At 44.8% G+C, this 16,075-nt stretch overlaps 1 protein-coding gene across 11 annotated transcripts in view; it reads left to right on the top strand.

Annotated features, from left to right (window-relative positions):
* Window positions 1-9,138, top strand: part of Tcf20 (transcription factor 20) — a 179,685-nt gene extending 170,547 nt beyond the window's left edge. For 9 of the 11 annotated variants that reach the window (XM_031350609.1, XM_031350581.1, XM_031350590.1 and 6 more), the window contains exons 4-6: window positions 2,186-2,235; window positions 3,236-3,358; window positions 7,777-9,138. In XM_031350609.1, the coding sequence (XP_031206469.1) occupies window positions 2,186-2,235; window positions 3,236-3,319 (134 nt within the window). In that variant the 3' untranslated portion in view covers window positions 3,320-3,358; window positions 7,777-9,138. The remainder of the gene's footprint in view (window positions 1-2,185; window positions 2,236-3,235; window positions 3,359-7,776) is intronic. The other 2 variants (XM_031350652.1, XM_031350661.1) reach the window with 2 other exon arrangements.
* Window positions 9,139-16,075: the final 6,937 nt, after the last annotated feature.

Genomic DNA, 16,075 nt, shown 5'->3' with positions numbered 1-16,075 from the left:
CCTGCGGTTCATAATCTCACTGGCAGATTGGAGCAGCAGGAATCTTGGTCATGCTATGTGCTGGTAGGTTTTAAATTAACGCATTTCATTTACTGCTTTGCTTGTTTCATGCTGGAGGAGGGGCCTGGAAGTTAGTAACAACTGGGAAGTTCTTGGGCCTTGATCTAAGAAAGCTGATAGCCTACCCTGTAGATGAGGTGATCTGAGACTCCAGAGGCACATAATACTAGTGAGCCAAAATTCTACCACTGTCTTAAGTGATTTGTTTAGGATCCTGAGGGTCTGAGAAGTTTTCATTTATGTGTTCCTCAGCTTCTTACATACTATTACACTTAAAATCTGTGGCTATATAGGCTGCTAATCTGGATTTCATTTAAACTGATTAAATAGTAAACTTAATAACATAAGTGCCTGAGAGCTCTCTGAATGTGTGATCAATATTTATTAACATTCTGCCACCACGTCCTGCATTGGTAACCTGGCTGTCAGTCTGTCAGAGTTGTGATGTACAGAGTGAACTCATGAATTAAATGTATCTGCCCTGCTCCACACACTGCCACCTTGTGCAGCAAAGCTGGACTTCTTGGAGGCACACATGTTCTTGCTGCTATCAGGAATGCTGTCACCATGTTAAAAGTTGGAATACATCATTTTTTTCTCCAGACATTAAAATCACTCTCATGGGATTTTTCCCCTCTGAAGTGTTCAGTGTGGATTGTGTAATTAAGGGCAGGAGTATCTTCTTGCGTCTTTAGAGGCTGTGGGATGCAGGTGACAGCAGGGATTCCAGGCCTCGTCACCTTTCTAACTTGAATACTGAGCTGTCTCCACAGAGGGGAAAAAGGGTCACTACATTTCAGGTGGTTTTTAAAGAGGCTCTGCATTGATCATGTGGAGTTGGCTGAACACTATGTTGGAGATCAGCTTTGACTGTTAAATATTGTCATTTTAGACATACCAAAGTTTTTTTTTTTTAAGGTTTATTTATTTTATGTATGTGAGTAAACTGTCACTGTCTTCAGACACTCCAGAAGGAGGGCATTGGATTCCATTACAGATGGGCGTGAGCCACCATGTGGTTGCTGGGAATTGAACTCAGGACCTCTAAAAGAGCAGTCAGTGCTCTTAACCTCTGAGCCATCTCTAGCCCAAGAAAAAACTTTTAATGGAAACCACCTGTTTTCTTCAAGAGAGCCACTGATACATCTTTGTAGAATTCTTTTAAGGCTTTTCTTTTAATGAATATAAAACATTTTAATGAAATTTAGGGCTGTTAAGAGCACTGACTGCTTTTCCAGAGGTCCTGAGTTCAGTTTTCAGCAACCATATGGTGGCTCATAACCATCTGTAATGGGATCCGATGCCCTCTTCTGGTGTGTTTGAAGACAGTGACAGTTAACTCATAATAAAATAAATAAAGCTTTAAAAAATTTAAAATTTATTTACACATTTGAATATCCTGGTTGTTGAGGGTGATTTTTGTATCACGATATCATGGTTATTTACCCATAGCATCACCCACTTTAAAATACTAGAGTTTGGTTTTTCAAGACAGGGTTTCTCTGTGTAGCCCTGGCTGTCCTGGAACTCACTCTGTAGACCAGGCTGGCCTCGAACTCAGAAATCCGCCTGCCTCTGCCTCCCAAGTGCTGGGATTAAAGGCGTGTGCCACCACCGCCCTGCTAAAATACTAGAGTTTGTTTTGTTTGTTTTGCTTTGTGACTGATGCCATGTTAATGTACCATAGATTAGTTTGGATGTCACTAATGTTTTCCTACTAGGAACTACAGTGTGGTCCAAGAAACAGAGACTATGAGGAAAACAGTTGTGTGTCTAAGACACAGATCCAGATGGTGTGAAATGTTCAGTGACTTGAAATCCAGGCAGGGCCAAAACTCCTGGAAATCTTATATCTGTGGGGGGAGGGGAGGGTTTCCACCCACTAAGTGAACACCTCATAGCAGTTCCCTGGAAAATCCACTAAACATAATAAAGCTAGGGGGAAATACATATGTCCAATGACATCTGGCTTCTCCACGAGTACTGTTGTATTGCATATATACATTTGGAATTAGGAAGGAAATAAATCAGTATTGAGACCCCCTTCCATTCATGTATATCTGTCCAGCCAGTATAGCCATACTTAGCTAAGCATACATTCTAACCTTACTGTCTTGTTTTGTAGATTGTTTGCTGCATGAGGAGAATTTCTCGGTGAGGTGCCCTAAGCACAAGGTGAGTCACTGACTCCTGTACTCTGAGGGGCTGGCTGTGTAACTGGGAACTAGGGTTAAGCCCCAGGCATTGGGACACTTCGTCCATGCCTGTCCCAACATGTGCTTGGGCCTGTAGCCTTCTCCTGGCCTATGGAAGCTAGAGTGTCACTGAACTGAAGGGATCCCTGGGCTATGGGCCCAACAGCCTTCATGGTAGGTTGGGAAGAGGTATAGTTTCTGAGGAGAATGTCTATGATTTAGGAGAAATTAAAATATCAGACCCAATGAAACTGTTACTGCTTTGTCCTTGAGTTTATTAGAACTCCATCCACTTTGTGGATCTGGTTAATGAGCTGGTGCAAGGCTTGGTCTAGAAACATCTCTTAGACTAGTAAGTAGGGCCAACTCCAGAGACTGGGAGAAGCCCTCAAGTGGTGCAGCAGACGCAACCCAGCGGTGTATAGGTAATGGCTGCTGCTAGCCCATTTCCCAGTGTGTTGAATGCTCACTTCCTTTAGGAAAGGTGAAAAGATGAGACTAGTTCCCATTTCTGAGGTACAACAGAAAGCGTGCGATGGGTTGAAGGACTCAGAGGGCAAGGGTGGAACCTTCTGCTGCTCATGTTTCCTGTACTTGGACCTGTGTAGCTGAGGTCACACTGACACCTGGTGGTCATTGGCCACTCAGTCTCCAGATAGGGCTGGAAAATACTAAAGGAGGAGTCATCTTTAGAGGACTGTCCTCAGAATGTTCCTGACAGGTTATGCTTGCTTTTAAGAATAATTCTCAGGGATGGGTCTTAGGACCAGACTGTACTCTCTTTGCTTTTACTTATAATCACATTTTACCTCAGCAAGCCCAGTCTGGGTGTCTCCTGTTTGTCATTCAGTACTGACTCTGCTTTTTATTTCCTTTTCTATGTGCCATTCCTGTCCTTACGTCTACCCTTCCTGGTTCCCACACACTGTATTTCCTGTTCTGTCCCTTTTGTCTTGTCTCTTGGCTTTGGCCGGCATCAGCCTCCCCTTCCATGCCCTCTCCCCCCCTTGCAGAACAAGACCGCAAAAGGCAGCCTCAGCACAGAGCAGTCGGAGCGGGGGTGAGGGGGGAAGTGTGCACATGGGAATGGACAGCAAGCACAGGTGAGTTGGGGCCTGCTGAGCTCCCACCACCTCCTCACCCAGCTCTGTGTGTGTCTGGCCTCTGGACTCCTAATGGCTCTAGGCTGCACCAACAGCATTTAGTCATGCAGATTAATAAAGCAAGAACAGAACAGCTTCTTATTTGTTACTTAGCATCCTGAATGTCTGAGAGAAGGTGGTAGAGGCTTCAGAACTAACTATCCACTGCCAACTGGAGTCAGGACAACTTTTCCGAAGTTAGCCCTTTAGTGAAGAGACGACAACTGAGCCTGTGAGTGATAGTCCTAAAGGCAGAGCCTCTAAGACAGCCCTGTGGTGGGCTCTTCTGCCTGGAGCCTGGCCTTTGACCTCTGTCTTAGTCTAACAGTGGTCACTCTAAAAACCAAACCAAACCAACCCTTCAACTTTAGTAAGGCTTATATATGATGTTTTCTTTTGAAAAGAAAAAACAATATTCTACAAATTTTATTATTTGTAATCCCACCCCAGTATTGTGAAGAATTTTTTAAATAGAAAATTTTATAATTTTTATTTAATTAAAATTTTAATTTGTTTTAAAAAATAAAACAACAACAACAAAAAACCCCCCAAAAAAAACAAGAGAAAGAAAATGCAGATTTCCTAGACTTCATCATCCAGTTTAATTATATTCTTAATGGTGTCAAGGAATTAAACTGTGGTGAGTGTGGTCATACAGCCATGAGAATGCGGCTTAGAGGATATGGGCTCTGGAAGCTTGCTTCATCCTCTGCCCTGCATGTCACTGAGGGGTGAGCAAAAGTAGGCTGAAGAGAATGGAACCCACATGGCGAGAGGCCTTGTTGATCCAGTGGGCAGAGGTACTAGCTGTCTCTGAGGGATAATTCTCTAAATGGGGTCTTCTGTTCTTAGAGCCACAACAGGCCTATTCTCTGTTGGGTATGTCCACTTCCCTGGTTAGACCAAAAACTGGGAGTTTTTTGTCATCTTTTGCAAAAAATTATTGTAACTTTGAAAAACAGTTGAATTCATCTGATAGTATTTTGTTTTTCTTCTTCATGAAAATGTTTAATTTGTGGTTCATTTACTGACTTCAGGGCAGGCTGCTTGCCCCCTGCTGTGCCATAGGTCTGGATTCCGACGTGGGCTTCCCAGGCTTCCCAGGCTCCCTAGCCGGCATGCCGCCTGCTTTGTTGTCGTGCTTTTTATCTTTGCCTGCCTCTTCCAGGGAGCAGAGTTGGCAGAGCCTGGACTAGAACAAAGTATGAAGGTGCATGGAAACCGTTTACTTGCTCTTGGGGCACAAGATTCTAATGTGAAGACTAATGGACTAACAAAAAGGGCATTGTCAGCTCAGGACAAAGTGGTGATCACACACACATACATACGCACACATGCATGCATGTGCATATTTTGGAGAACTATTTATATTGGCCTTCAGTGGAAGTAATGAACTTGAATGCCCCCCTAAGTAGAATCTGCAGTTTCTATGTCAGTGTCTCTCTACATTGGCCCAGTAGTTAGAGTCAAACTCTAAGCAGGCCATGAGACATATTCTTGAGTAAGTGTCCTTGAAGGCGTGGCTGAGGTGGAATACCAGTTCATTTGGAACTTAGTTTTGTCTTGAATTCTAGCCTGAGTTTTAGAAATCTAGACCTTGGTAACTCATCTGTTTGGGACCTTGATCATCATTCCTACTCATTCTTGGGTTCTTCCAACTCCAGCCCTGGACCATGAACAGAACAGTGAGTTTTACTTCTGTCTTTTGCCATCTGGTACCTGGTCATAATAGGCCTGACCCTCATGTGGGGTGGACCCCAAGTTTGTTGAGGTTGTAGCAGTCACCTGTTGAATAAAAGAACAGAGCCCGTATCTAGTCTTAATATAGAATATTCTTTTTATAGACTCTTCCCATAATGTAAATTTTTTTTTTGGTTTATCTGTTTGAATGTTACATTGAGGTTAGTCATTATCCTTCAAGTGCCAAATATTTGCTGAAATCTTACGGTTAGGGACAGAATCATACCACTGTCCTCAGGGAACATTCATACTCAGGACAGAGAGCCACCATTAATGGAGACCTACACAAGGCAGGGAAGGGACAGCGAGTGTGCATGTGTGTCCTGATCTATTGGTACCCCACTTTCTCACACAGAATGGTGAGGAAGGGGCTTTGGAACTGAGGTTAAAACTACTTAGTATCTCTATGCTTCTGTTTCTTATGTAAAGAAAGAGTAGTGATGTGCTCAGTGAGGATTTGACAAGGCCTCAGCAAATACTAAGCATGTTGCTGCTGCATGCTATCTGGCTGTGCGTTTCTGAAAGCTACAGATACTCTGTCTAGCAGAACATGCCCAGAGGTAGAGGACAGAAGATGCTCTCTAGCTTGTGGGGTTATGTACTTGTTCCCACCAGGCTAAGAGTATAAGAAAAGTAAAGTCTTTGGACAGTTGCCTGGTAGACCACCTTCACCCATTTCTTTCTGGGAATGAGAAAGCATCATGGTAGGTCAGTGATATTAAGATTGTTATTCTCTGGCTACATTGCAGGTGTGGATAGGGACCATGGCTTCCCTGCTAGATCCTGAGGTGCAGTAGACAGAGAACAGAAACCATTATTTGAAGTGATGCTCTCTCCTGGGCACTAGGAATAGCACCTACCCACATGCCGTACACAGAACAGGCATGGAAAGTAAGGGGATGCCACCCTCCCTTTTTCCTCTGAGCAGCATATAACCCACGCACAGATGAGTAAGTGCCACTCCAACCCTGGCTCCATCCAGGGAGGTGCTACTGGGGTTCCTCCTCCAAAGGACAACCCTTATAACTTAAGTTGATATGGAATCAGAATTAGGTCTCTCTCAGAGAACTCAAAGCTGAGTGATGCCTATTGCTGTTGAGAGAGTCGGGTTGAGCATTTGGAATAGAAGGATACAAAAGGAAACTCTCTCGGGTTCAGGGTATGTTGGGGAAATCCAGGATGAAACCCAGTGCTCTACCTGCTGAACATCAAGAAGCTCATTGTTTTGTGGTTGTGAAGATAGAACCCAAATCCCAGGCAAGAGCTCTTTCTACTGAGCTCCCCTCTTCACATACCATTCCTAGTGATAACCATCCAAGTGCTGTGATTATAGACAGCAGCCACATGCCCAGTGAGATTTAAAGAAGACATTGACCTCTTCAGGTTGGAATTACAGAGAACTCACTTGACATAGGCCTAAGGCCTAGCTGCCTCCTCTGAGCCAGGTTTCATGCAATGAAACACAATCTCTGCAAGTGTCACCTCCCTGACGAACATGAACTTCTTCATCTTGAAGATGGATTTCAAGGTACTTTTGTACCATCAAAAGACACCTGCATTCCCAGAGCTGGAGTCTGGGTTGTAGTCTATACACTGCCGTCTCTGCAAACTGTCTTCCTCCTTACTGGTGTTTTCTGTAAAGCACTTAGCAAGGGCAGATGTATATATGTGTGCTTCTCAGTGGTACATTCTCCAGTCTGGGCCACACACCAGCCTTCTCAGCTATTGTCTGCTGATAAGCTTTGTGGAGTTAGTTATTACACAGAGGGCCTGGTTTTTTCTTGAAATTTGTCTGTTGGTGGTAATAGCAGGAGAGGCTTGAGGAAGAGAAAGACATCAGAAAGCAAGGATGAGGGAGGGTGACTTGCCATCAACAGTGACTTTTGGTGTAATTTTTCTCGACTAATTCCTTGGAAACTATTGTGTCTCCCTGAGCCCTTCTCATATAAGGCAGACCACTAAACACTCCCCAGTCTCTTGAACAATCTATTTGCCCTCCATGGGTCATAAGAACAACTTCTTGAAACCAGAAATGATAGATGAGAGAAGAAGCCCTGGGGCCTCTTGAGCATCTCAGGTTCCTGAAGAACTAGTAGATTAAAACTTACAGCTCTATGCAAGTCCCAGAAAATGGGCCAGGGCCTGTCCACCTCCCCGTCAGATTGTCTGAGAAGTCTTACTTGCATGAAGACCAGACTCAACTAGAGACAGATGAAGGGAGTTGTGAGAAGATCCTTCCATAATTTGGGTGGGTGCTCTAGGTTTCAGAAACAGTAGAATATGAGGACTGAGACCTGCTACAAGTTATTGAGCCAACCACAGACCTTCAGTGCTTACTATGCTGGCAAGATTCATACACGAACTCTCAAACAGGGCCTAGCCATGGAGGTCAAGGAGGTCCTGTCTTGGCCTTTTCCCTGTAAGGACCATTCTTTTGAGTCACCGCTGCCTTAACCAATGTTTGGTCCAAAGCCACATGATAGTGGAGGCATTGAGCTTGAATGTGTTCAAAATCAGCATCTACTAAAGGTCTGAGTCTAAGATCCCTGTTGAAAGCTGTATTCTCCCATTGCTACAGCAGCTGTGCTGAGACCAGTATGGAACTTCGTAGCACCCAGTGCCTACTGTTTGTTTTCCAGGTGAGACTGTGGAGATGAGAAGGTGGTGGACACACGTGATGGAATGGAACCCTCCTGCTGTGCAACCACACCCCACTCTGCCCTGCCCTGCATCCCCGCTGCGCCTGCCCATGCCAGCACTTCCTTCCTATGTTCTCACATCACACTCAAACTGGTGACACCACAGGAAAAGAAAGATACAAGATGTTGGAATGGCTGTTTCCATGGACACAATCTCCATAGTGACAATGTGGGGGAGGGGGGAGGGGTGGGTTGATGGGAAAACGGGGAGTTAAAAGGGAGGGATAAAAAAATATATATATATAAATCTATTTTTAGTCTGGAAAGACTTTGTTTAAATGAAAGGTGCGCTATCCCTTTTGATTCTATTTTAAAATTATCTAGTTAACTCAAAATTTGTTCCAATGACAATGAAATTTAAATGTGAAATTGAACTGAACAAACTCATCTCATAAAGGATGGGGTGTGGCTTTGATCTTTAGCCTGTCTCACAACAATTCAGTGAACACTAGACCCAGGACTGAAAGAGCAGACAAATGACAACCACCCTTCCCTTGGTCAGAATCTGTCTCACAGGGGAAGTTTGGGGGAGGGGGGTAGAATGGGGTGGTCATTTTCAAAAGTGCGGGGAATGATGTTTAAACACAAAAATAAATTTTTTTTCTTTCCAGAAACACTATTTATTTATTTTTATTTTTTCCTTTTTTTTTTTTTTTTTTTTTTGCGGGGGGGTGGGGTGGTAGTGGTGAGATTGGCAGATACCCCAATGTCATGGCTGTATCCTGGATCACTGTGGCCCCACCAAGTAGTAGGTAGAGTAGCCAGCCCCACAGCCACAGGTATGTATGTATACCTGAGGAATGGCTTATCTCTGGCGCCCTCTTTCCTTAGCACATTCCATGTAGCTGGGACCCTGGGGACCTACCGGATCCATGGAAACCATGGAGGCCCAGGCCTCTGCTGCTGAAACAGGCAAGGTCTGGGAGAGAACTGTGGTGTGAACCATGTGGGTAGACTAAGCTGACCAGAGCCAGCCACTTTAACACTTCTTTATTGCTTTTATTTTTAGAGTGAAAAGGGGTTTGTCAGATATATGGCCCATGCTACATGATTCTTTATGTTGTATTGTTTTGATTTGTAAATTGTATAATTTTTAAATATATGAGTTTTAAAAAAAGATAAAAGTACAAAAAAAAATCTTGTTAAGGCCTTAAGAAGGGATATGTGCATCTTTCAGGGGTCACTCTGCCGTGGGGATAAAATAGCTGTTTTACAAACAGTTTTATTTAAAAAAACAAAACTCAAAAAAAAAAAGTTAAAAAAAAAAAACCCGTAATAAACTTCATTTTAACCTTGTGTCCATTTTTGTTTACTCTAAGTGAATGTGTCTCCTCCGTCTCCAGGGTGGGCCTCCCAGGGAGTCTTTGGCTTTATTCCCTAGGGGGCAGTCTTGATCCCTTTGTTCCCTTTCCTCTGGAGGACTAGGTGGTCCTTGCTGGCAGAGCCTGAAACCAAACCCCAGGGTTCTTTGCCTCCTGTGGGGCCCATTCTGACTTTCCGCAGTTGACATGAGGACATATTCTCAATTAGCATTAATTTTAAGGATTGTAAAACTATAATGCAATGTTAATGGATTTATTTTTCTTATTTTTATTTTTTTAGAAAACAGAAATACTGGAAATACTGTTTTGAGTTGGAAGTAAGCAATTATAAATGAGTTCTAATGTGCTCATCAGTTTGGGGTTGCAGAAATGGCAGGTTAATTTTGCTCTATGGGTTTATAAGCAGTGTGGTCCGTTTCTCATCATACCCATGCGGACGGTGGTATGAGTGTCGACTGGTGTGCTGTGTCAGCTGTGGGACCGTGCTCAGGCAGCTGGACAAGACCTGAATAGAAATGATGGCTTTTGAGTTGGTTAGCGGCTCTCGTTGGTAACCCGGATTAACACGGTTAAAATGAAATTGATAGATTTCAGGTGTCACGGACTAAGCCATAAAACTTGAAAAGTGGGCATCTTGAGGGGAATATTTTCCTGACAGCCGATGTTCGTCACTTTCCCTTTTGTTCTTTTGTTCCCTCTCCATTTGCTGGTGGTGCCTGAGCACAGCTTCATTGATGAGATTCAGAAATGACTGAGTGGGCCGTGGCCCTGTTCAGTTCTTCTTGATGGCAGTCTCCTGACTTGGGCAGTGCCGTGGCTGACTCTGTCTTTCAGCTCCTGCAGTTTCTAAGGTCAGTGCATGTGTGTTGTAATGGGTTTTGTGAAAGCAGTTTTAGGTTCACACTGTAGCTTTGGACAGAAGATAAGCTGCTGTGGACCTGCATCCTCCTTTGGTAGCTCATCTCACTATGGATGCTGCCCCTGGAGTAGCACATTTGTTGTGAGTGATGGACCTACATGACACCCTACAGTCAACTGCCGTGTTTGCATGTGCTGTACACTTCGTGGGTTTACACAAATTTGTGATACCTGTGTGCCCTGTTTCTGGCTGTTACAGGACAGTTTGCTACCCTAAAATAACTGCCAAGTGCTCCTCCCTTCCCTTCCAAAACCTGACAGCCACTGGTCTTTTTATCATCTTCATAGTTTTGCCTTTTCCAGAGTGCTATATAGTTAGTCATACAGTAGTATATAGCCATTTCAGATTGGCTGTTTCCAACTTCCTGATGCATGTTTGTGGTTCCTTCATGCATTTATGGCTACATAGTTCATTTCTTTGTTTGTTTGTTTGTTTGTTTCTTTGTTTTTTGAGACAGGGTTTCTCTGTGTAGCTCTGGCTGTCCTGGAGCTCACTCTGTAGACCAGGCTGGCCTCGAACTCAGAAATCTGCCTGCCTCTGCCTCCCAAGTGCTGGGATTAAAGGCATGCGCCACCACGCCCGGCTTCATAGTTCATTTCTTTGCCGCTGCCAAAACATACTCCATTGTCTAGATATGTCTAGTTTTTCCTCCTTGCTGTTTGCCAAAGGACATCTTGATTGCTTCCAATTTGGACAATTATGAATAGAGCTGCCATAGTACTGTGCAGGTTTCTGTTTAAGCACAAGTTTTCAGATCAGTGTGTCATATGATAAAGATAGTTTTGTAAGCAACTGTTAAACTGTCTTTTTTGTATTCTTATGACCCATGAATGGGAGTTCCTGTTAACATCCTTGCCAGCATCTGGAGATATTCTTTATGTTGACCATACTGATAGGTATGTATGTAGATTGTTTTTAATACTCTGAACAATATAATCAAGAGATGTAGAGGGTGGGAGGGACTTGGGAAGAAGAGGGGAGGAGGAGGGGGAAAAGGGGCAGAATCAGGTATTGGAGGAGATGTACAGAGGGTCAGGAAATTGAACAGAGGTGTGTAGCAATGGGGAACTGGGGGTAGACACCAGAAAGTCCCAGATGCCAGGAAAGCAAGAGCCTTCCAGGACCCCATGGGGATGACAGCTGAAATACCCCACAAAGGGGAGGGAGAACCTGCTAAGACCATATCCAGAGGTTAGACATGTCGTCCGTGGGCCCCCCCCCCCCAGTTGAGGAATGGGGCCACCCACCAATCTCCAAAATTTTAACTCAGAATTGCTCCTGTCTAAAGGAAATACAGGGACAAAGAGTGGAGCAGAGACTGAAGAAAAAGCCATCTAGAGACTGCCCCACTTGGGGATCCATCTCTCATGCAGACACCAAACCCAGGCACTATTGCTGATGCCAAGAAGTGCTTGCTGTCAGGAGCCTGATACAACTGTCTCTGGAGAGGCTCTGCCAGATTTGGATGCTCACAGCCAACCATCGGACTGAAGATTTGGGAAGGACTGAAGGAGCTGAAGGGGCCTTATCTGGCATCAGTGTGAGAGGAGGCCCTTGGTCCTGTGAAGGCTTGATGCCCCCAGTGTAGAGGGGGCAGGGGTGGGTGGGTGGGCAGGTGAGGGACCACCCTCATAGAAACAAGGTAAGGGGGGATGGGATAGGAGGTTTGCTTAAGGGGAACCAAGATAATGTTAGAAATGTAAATGAGAAGCACAACTGGATGACCTTTGAGAAAGGGCTATTTTCAGATGACCTGGATGGACAGCAAAACAATCAAATCCCTTAAATAAAAATATACTTGACTTCATAACAAAATCTTTAATTTTTATTTATGTATGACTGTGTTCTACTTGTGTGCCTAGTACCTGTAGAAGGTCCTCTGGAACTAGAGTTATAGAACAGTTGTGAGCTGGTGTGTGGGTGCAGAGAACTAACCCTGTCTTCTGGAAGATCAACCAGCACTCTTAGCCATTGAGCCATTTCTCCAGGCCCTCTTTTAAATGCATATTAAAATTTAGAGTTGGGATTTTTTTTTAGAAGTGTGAATATTTTCTTGACGTTCTGCAACTAAGATCCAAAATTTTTTCATCTTGCAAAATAGAAACTGCCCATTAAACAACTCCTGGGAGTTTGGGTCTACTTTGCAGCTTCCACTGCCTGTAATCTCTGGCTCCCCCCAGTGATGATTGTTGGGACTGCAGTTCAAGAGGCTGCCCATTTCTTTCTTTTTTTTTTTTTCTTGGATATCATCATTATCCACCTGATTTTATTCTTTATTGCAAGGGGCTAAGCCACCAAACTCATGATCAGAACTTTTTCTTATTTTCTGAAATGAAACCATTGTACATTGTACAAACAATATCTACCGATGGAATAAATAAGTGAAAAATTACACTGCTGTACAACACACCAAAAAAAAAAAAATTGTAAGAGGAAAAAAAAATTAGGTAACAGTGAAAAAAGGTCTTTATACCTCTAACCAGGTCCTTGGCAATAATTAACATTCCAAACCACGACACCATCTGACGATGGGCAGTCAACACCCTCTGAGAATCGCTTAAGAGCCTTCCTTCTGGGTTGTGGGTGCAAGTGCTGCACTTTGTGGAATGTGTAGCCGCCATTCCCCCCACCTTCAAGTGTTGGGGGAAGTTTGCCCTGGGAGCCCTTTTAGGCCATGGGGTCTGTTGTCCATGGAAGACATTTGCTTAAGATCCCCTGCCCCTGGCTCAGCCAGATGAAAGGTCTCAGATTCTGTGGTGGGGATGTGGGCTAGGGGTTCAGGGGCGGGGACCATCGGCTCCCGAGGGGACCATGGCTGCCCATTTCTTAAGCTAGACATTTGGCACTCTTGGGGGAAGTGCTGGGAATTGGAAGTTTCCTTCCATTGACATGGCTATTCCCCAAACAAAGGAAAAAATGCCAAAAACATGATCAAACCTTATTAATGGACCTACACTGGCTGGCTACTACAACTTCGTAACTGGTCTAAAATTCTTACAGTAGTGTTTCTGTCATATGGGGCTCTCTGAAGCCTATACAGCTCAAGTGCATTCCTAACCCACCCCATAGCTACAGTGTTTTGAAGTTCAGTGTCTCATGACCGTGTCCAGAGGGCCCATCAGTGCATTGTACATTTAAGCCCAGGACATGGGTCCCAGAGCATGGGCAGTTTCAGTTTCCCTAAGGCAGTAAACCAGTAGTGGCCCTCAGTCTATCATGTGCAAGCAGTGCGGAGTTGCTGCTCAGAGCAAGTGGTAGCCGGTGCAGTGCAGTACCATGTTTACTTGCTATCACTTAGCTCTTGTAGCATGAAAACACCTGCCTCTGAGGACCCTGGAGAGGACTAATGAGTTGGCACGTGCGGTGGGAACAGCAGTGCCTGGCACATAAATACCAATTCTTGGAAGGCACAAGCCTCACTCTTTAATTTTCCTTGTGGTTGGCCCATCCTAACCACAGGTCTCTGGCATAAGGGGAATGCCACTCTCCATATGCCATTAAAGTGACTTGGGGAGCAGATTTGACACACAAGAAGTAAAGGTAAATGAAGATTGATTTCTGTTTGGAAAGCGCCTGGCCCATCCTTTAGACGTCAGTTCTCTGTCAGTGACCAGAAGTTTCATTCCACGGCCAGATCCAAGAAGTCCCAGGTTGTGTGTGAGTCTGCCTTCTTAATCAACTGAGTGACTTCGGACTTGTTCTAAAGATTATGTAGACTCCAGCTGCTTTGCTCTCAGTCGTGTGCTTGTTCACACAGGCCATTCTACTAGCACTTGCTGCCACAACCAGGCATCTTAGCCTGTACTTCCCATCAGCCCTAGCCTGCCCAGCCAATGTTTCCTTCCACTTTCATGCTTTAGCACAGCAGGTTCTCAACCTGTGGGTCGTGATCCTTTTCCTTCACAGGAGTCACAATACTAATACTAAAATCAGATACTAACAATTCATGACAACAGAATTACAGTTATGAAGTAGCAACAAAATTATTTTTTTTGGTTTTGGGTCACCACGGTGTGAGGAATTGTATTAAAGGGTCTCAGCATTAGGAAGATTGAGGACTGCTACTCTAGCATGCTAGTTAGCAGCTTGGCTTAGCGTGAGAGAACCAAGGGCAGCCATAGCTCCTTTGTAAGGAACAAAGTGCTTAGGCAATGTTAATATTTCCTTCCTTATCATGAGTGACTGGAGTAAGGACCAACGGTATCCCCAAAGGATCCCTGAAGCAGCCATGGGGCTGCAGACTGGGCTGTGGCCTCTGGTCATACCCACAGCTCTTTTTGCAGGTGGTGGGCCTCATTGATAACTGACCTGTCTGTTACCTTCCAAGCCCTGTGCCACTTCCTGAGCTAGGCCAGCCTGCTGCAAGGAAGGTTTGAGAACATGTTTGTACAAAGTGAGAGAGTTCGTGATAGAAGGCAGTAGAGGTCGTGGTGACCTTAGCAGTACACGGTAAATCCACAAACACCCCCCCCCCCAAAGAAAGAGGTTACAGGACCTGAAGATGGTGCACTTCCAAGAGCAGAAGTATAAAAGGGCAAACATAAGTAGGGTAGGCTGTGCTTCATATTTGGAATCCAGTCAGACAGCAGAAACCCTAAGCCCTTGATTCTATTGGAGGAGGTGTTGATGGTGGGGGACAAATGTTAGGGTCTAGTGCAACATTTCAGTCAGGAAAAGCGGTGCTGTGGCAGAACAAATCTCTTGGTGTTACATACATCTTTTACTCAAGGAACTGAGGACAGGTTCTGGCAAGGTCACTGCTGACCTTGTAACAGTCTAGGAATAGCTAACAGCAGTCCTTTGCCGAGCGTACATGATAGACTTCCCAGCCACAAGGCAACATCGTGCTGAGGAGGCAGCTCAGTGGTAGAGCATTTGCTCTGTCTATCTAAGGCCCTAGGGACAGTTAACAAGCGACACACATCAGAAAGGTTCTGTGGCAGGTCTGGTTCTTCCTGTCTGCTGGGGATCTCCACTTGTAAGTGCTCTTCCACTTCAGCTGCAGCACTGCTTCAAAGGGCTGATCAGCCTACAGGTAGCCTGGAAGGAAGCCAGTCTGGCCAATACACAGTAGCAGGAGTGCTGGTAAAGAATAGGAGAACACCCACCAGTTCCCAAGTGTGAACACTTGGGCTTTAGTCCCAGATCCAAAGGCAAAGGGCTGGGTGTGTATGGGATGGCAAAGATGGCACAGAAGGACCAGGACAGATACTCTAATGGGAGTGGTGATGTAGTCAAACAATACAGTGAAGGCCATTAGATTCTATGATGGAGACATAGTATGTAGAAGGAACTGGGGCAGCACCTTAGGATGTTGCTGAACGCAGAGGAGGAAAAGGGTTGGGAGTGGAGTACACTGCCCAGAGTACTTGCTTATGTGCACACTGCATGTGGTACTTCACCAGAAGTGACAGGAGTGACAGAAATTATGTGTTGACCCTCTATAACTTAAGCCTGGGGGGGGGGGAAACTGGAGCAGTGGATGACTGAGACTGTACTAGCTGATAGGCCTGTGGTGATGGTCTGAAGGACACAGGGAAAGGAGGAGAGGTACCAGAGTGTTAGATAAGGTTAACCTAACCCACACTCTCACTTCCAGGACACCCTTTTAGCCCTAACATAATCCTCACATGGATCAGCCCTTAGTACGGAGATCGAAGAATGTCCTAATCCTAAACTAGTGTAGTACCTCCCTCATCTATGACTGATGCCACATGTTTCATTAGGACGCTGGGTCTGCTGGAAGAAGATACGAAGGTGGAAGTTGGCTTCTTTTGCAGGGTAGCATGGCCACCATAGTGTCTTATGTAGAGACACTACATATGCACCTAGAGCCTCGTCAGAAGAGAATATTCATGCAGTGACCTGTTAAGTGGGGATGGTAGCCATCTCAACCCTGCTGGCCTAGATACTGGTATGCATGCATGATTCTGCCCTTAGATATGTGGTGTAAGGCTAGAGCTGGAAGGAAAAGTATGGTTGCAAACCCTGAATTATG

This window comes from Mastomys coucha, unplaced genomic scaffold (genome assembly GCF_008632895.1).
Source record: "Mastomys coucha isolate ucsf_1 unplaced genomic scaffold, UCSF_Mcou_1 pScaffold11, whole genome shotgun sequence".
NCBI classification, from domain to species: Eukaryota; Metazoa; Chordata; class Mammalia; order Rodentia; family Muridae; genus Mastomys; species Mastomys coucha.
Note: the sequence above shows the minus strand (reverse complement) of the source record. Positions and strands in the feature narration are given on the sequence as shown.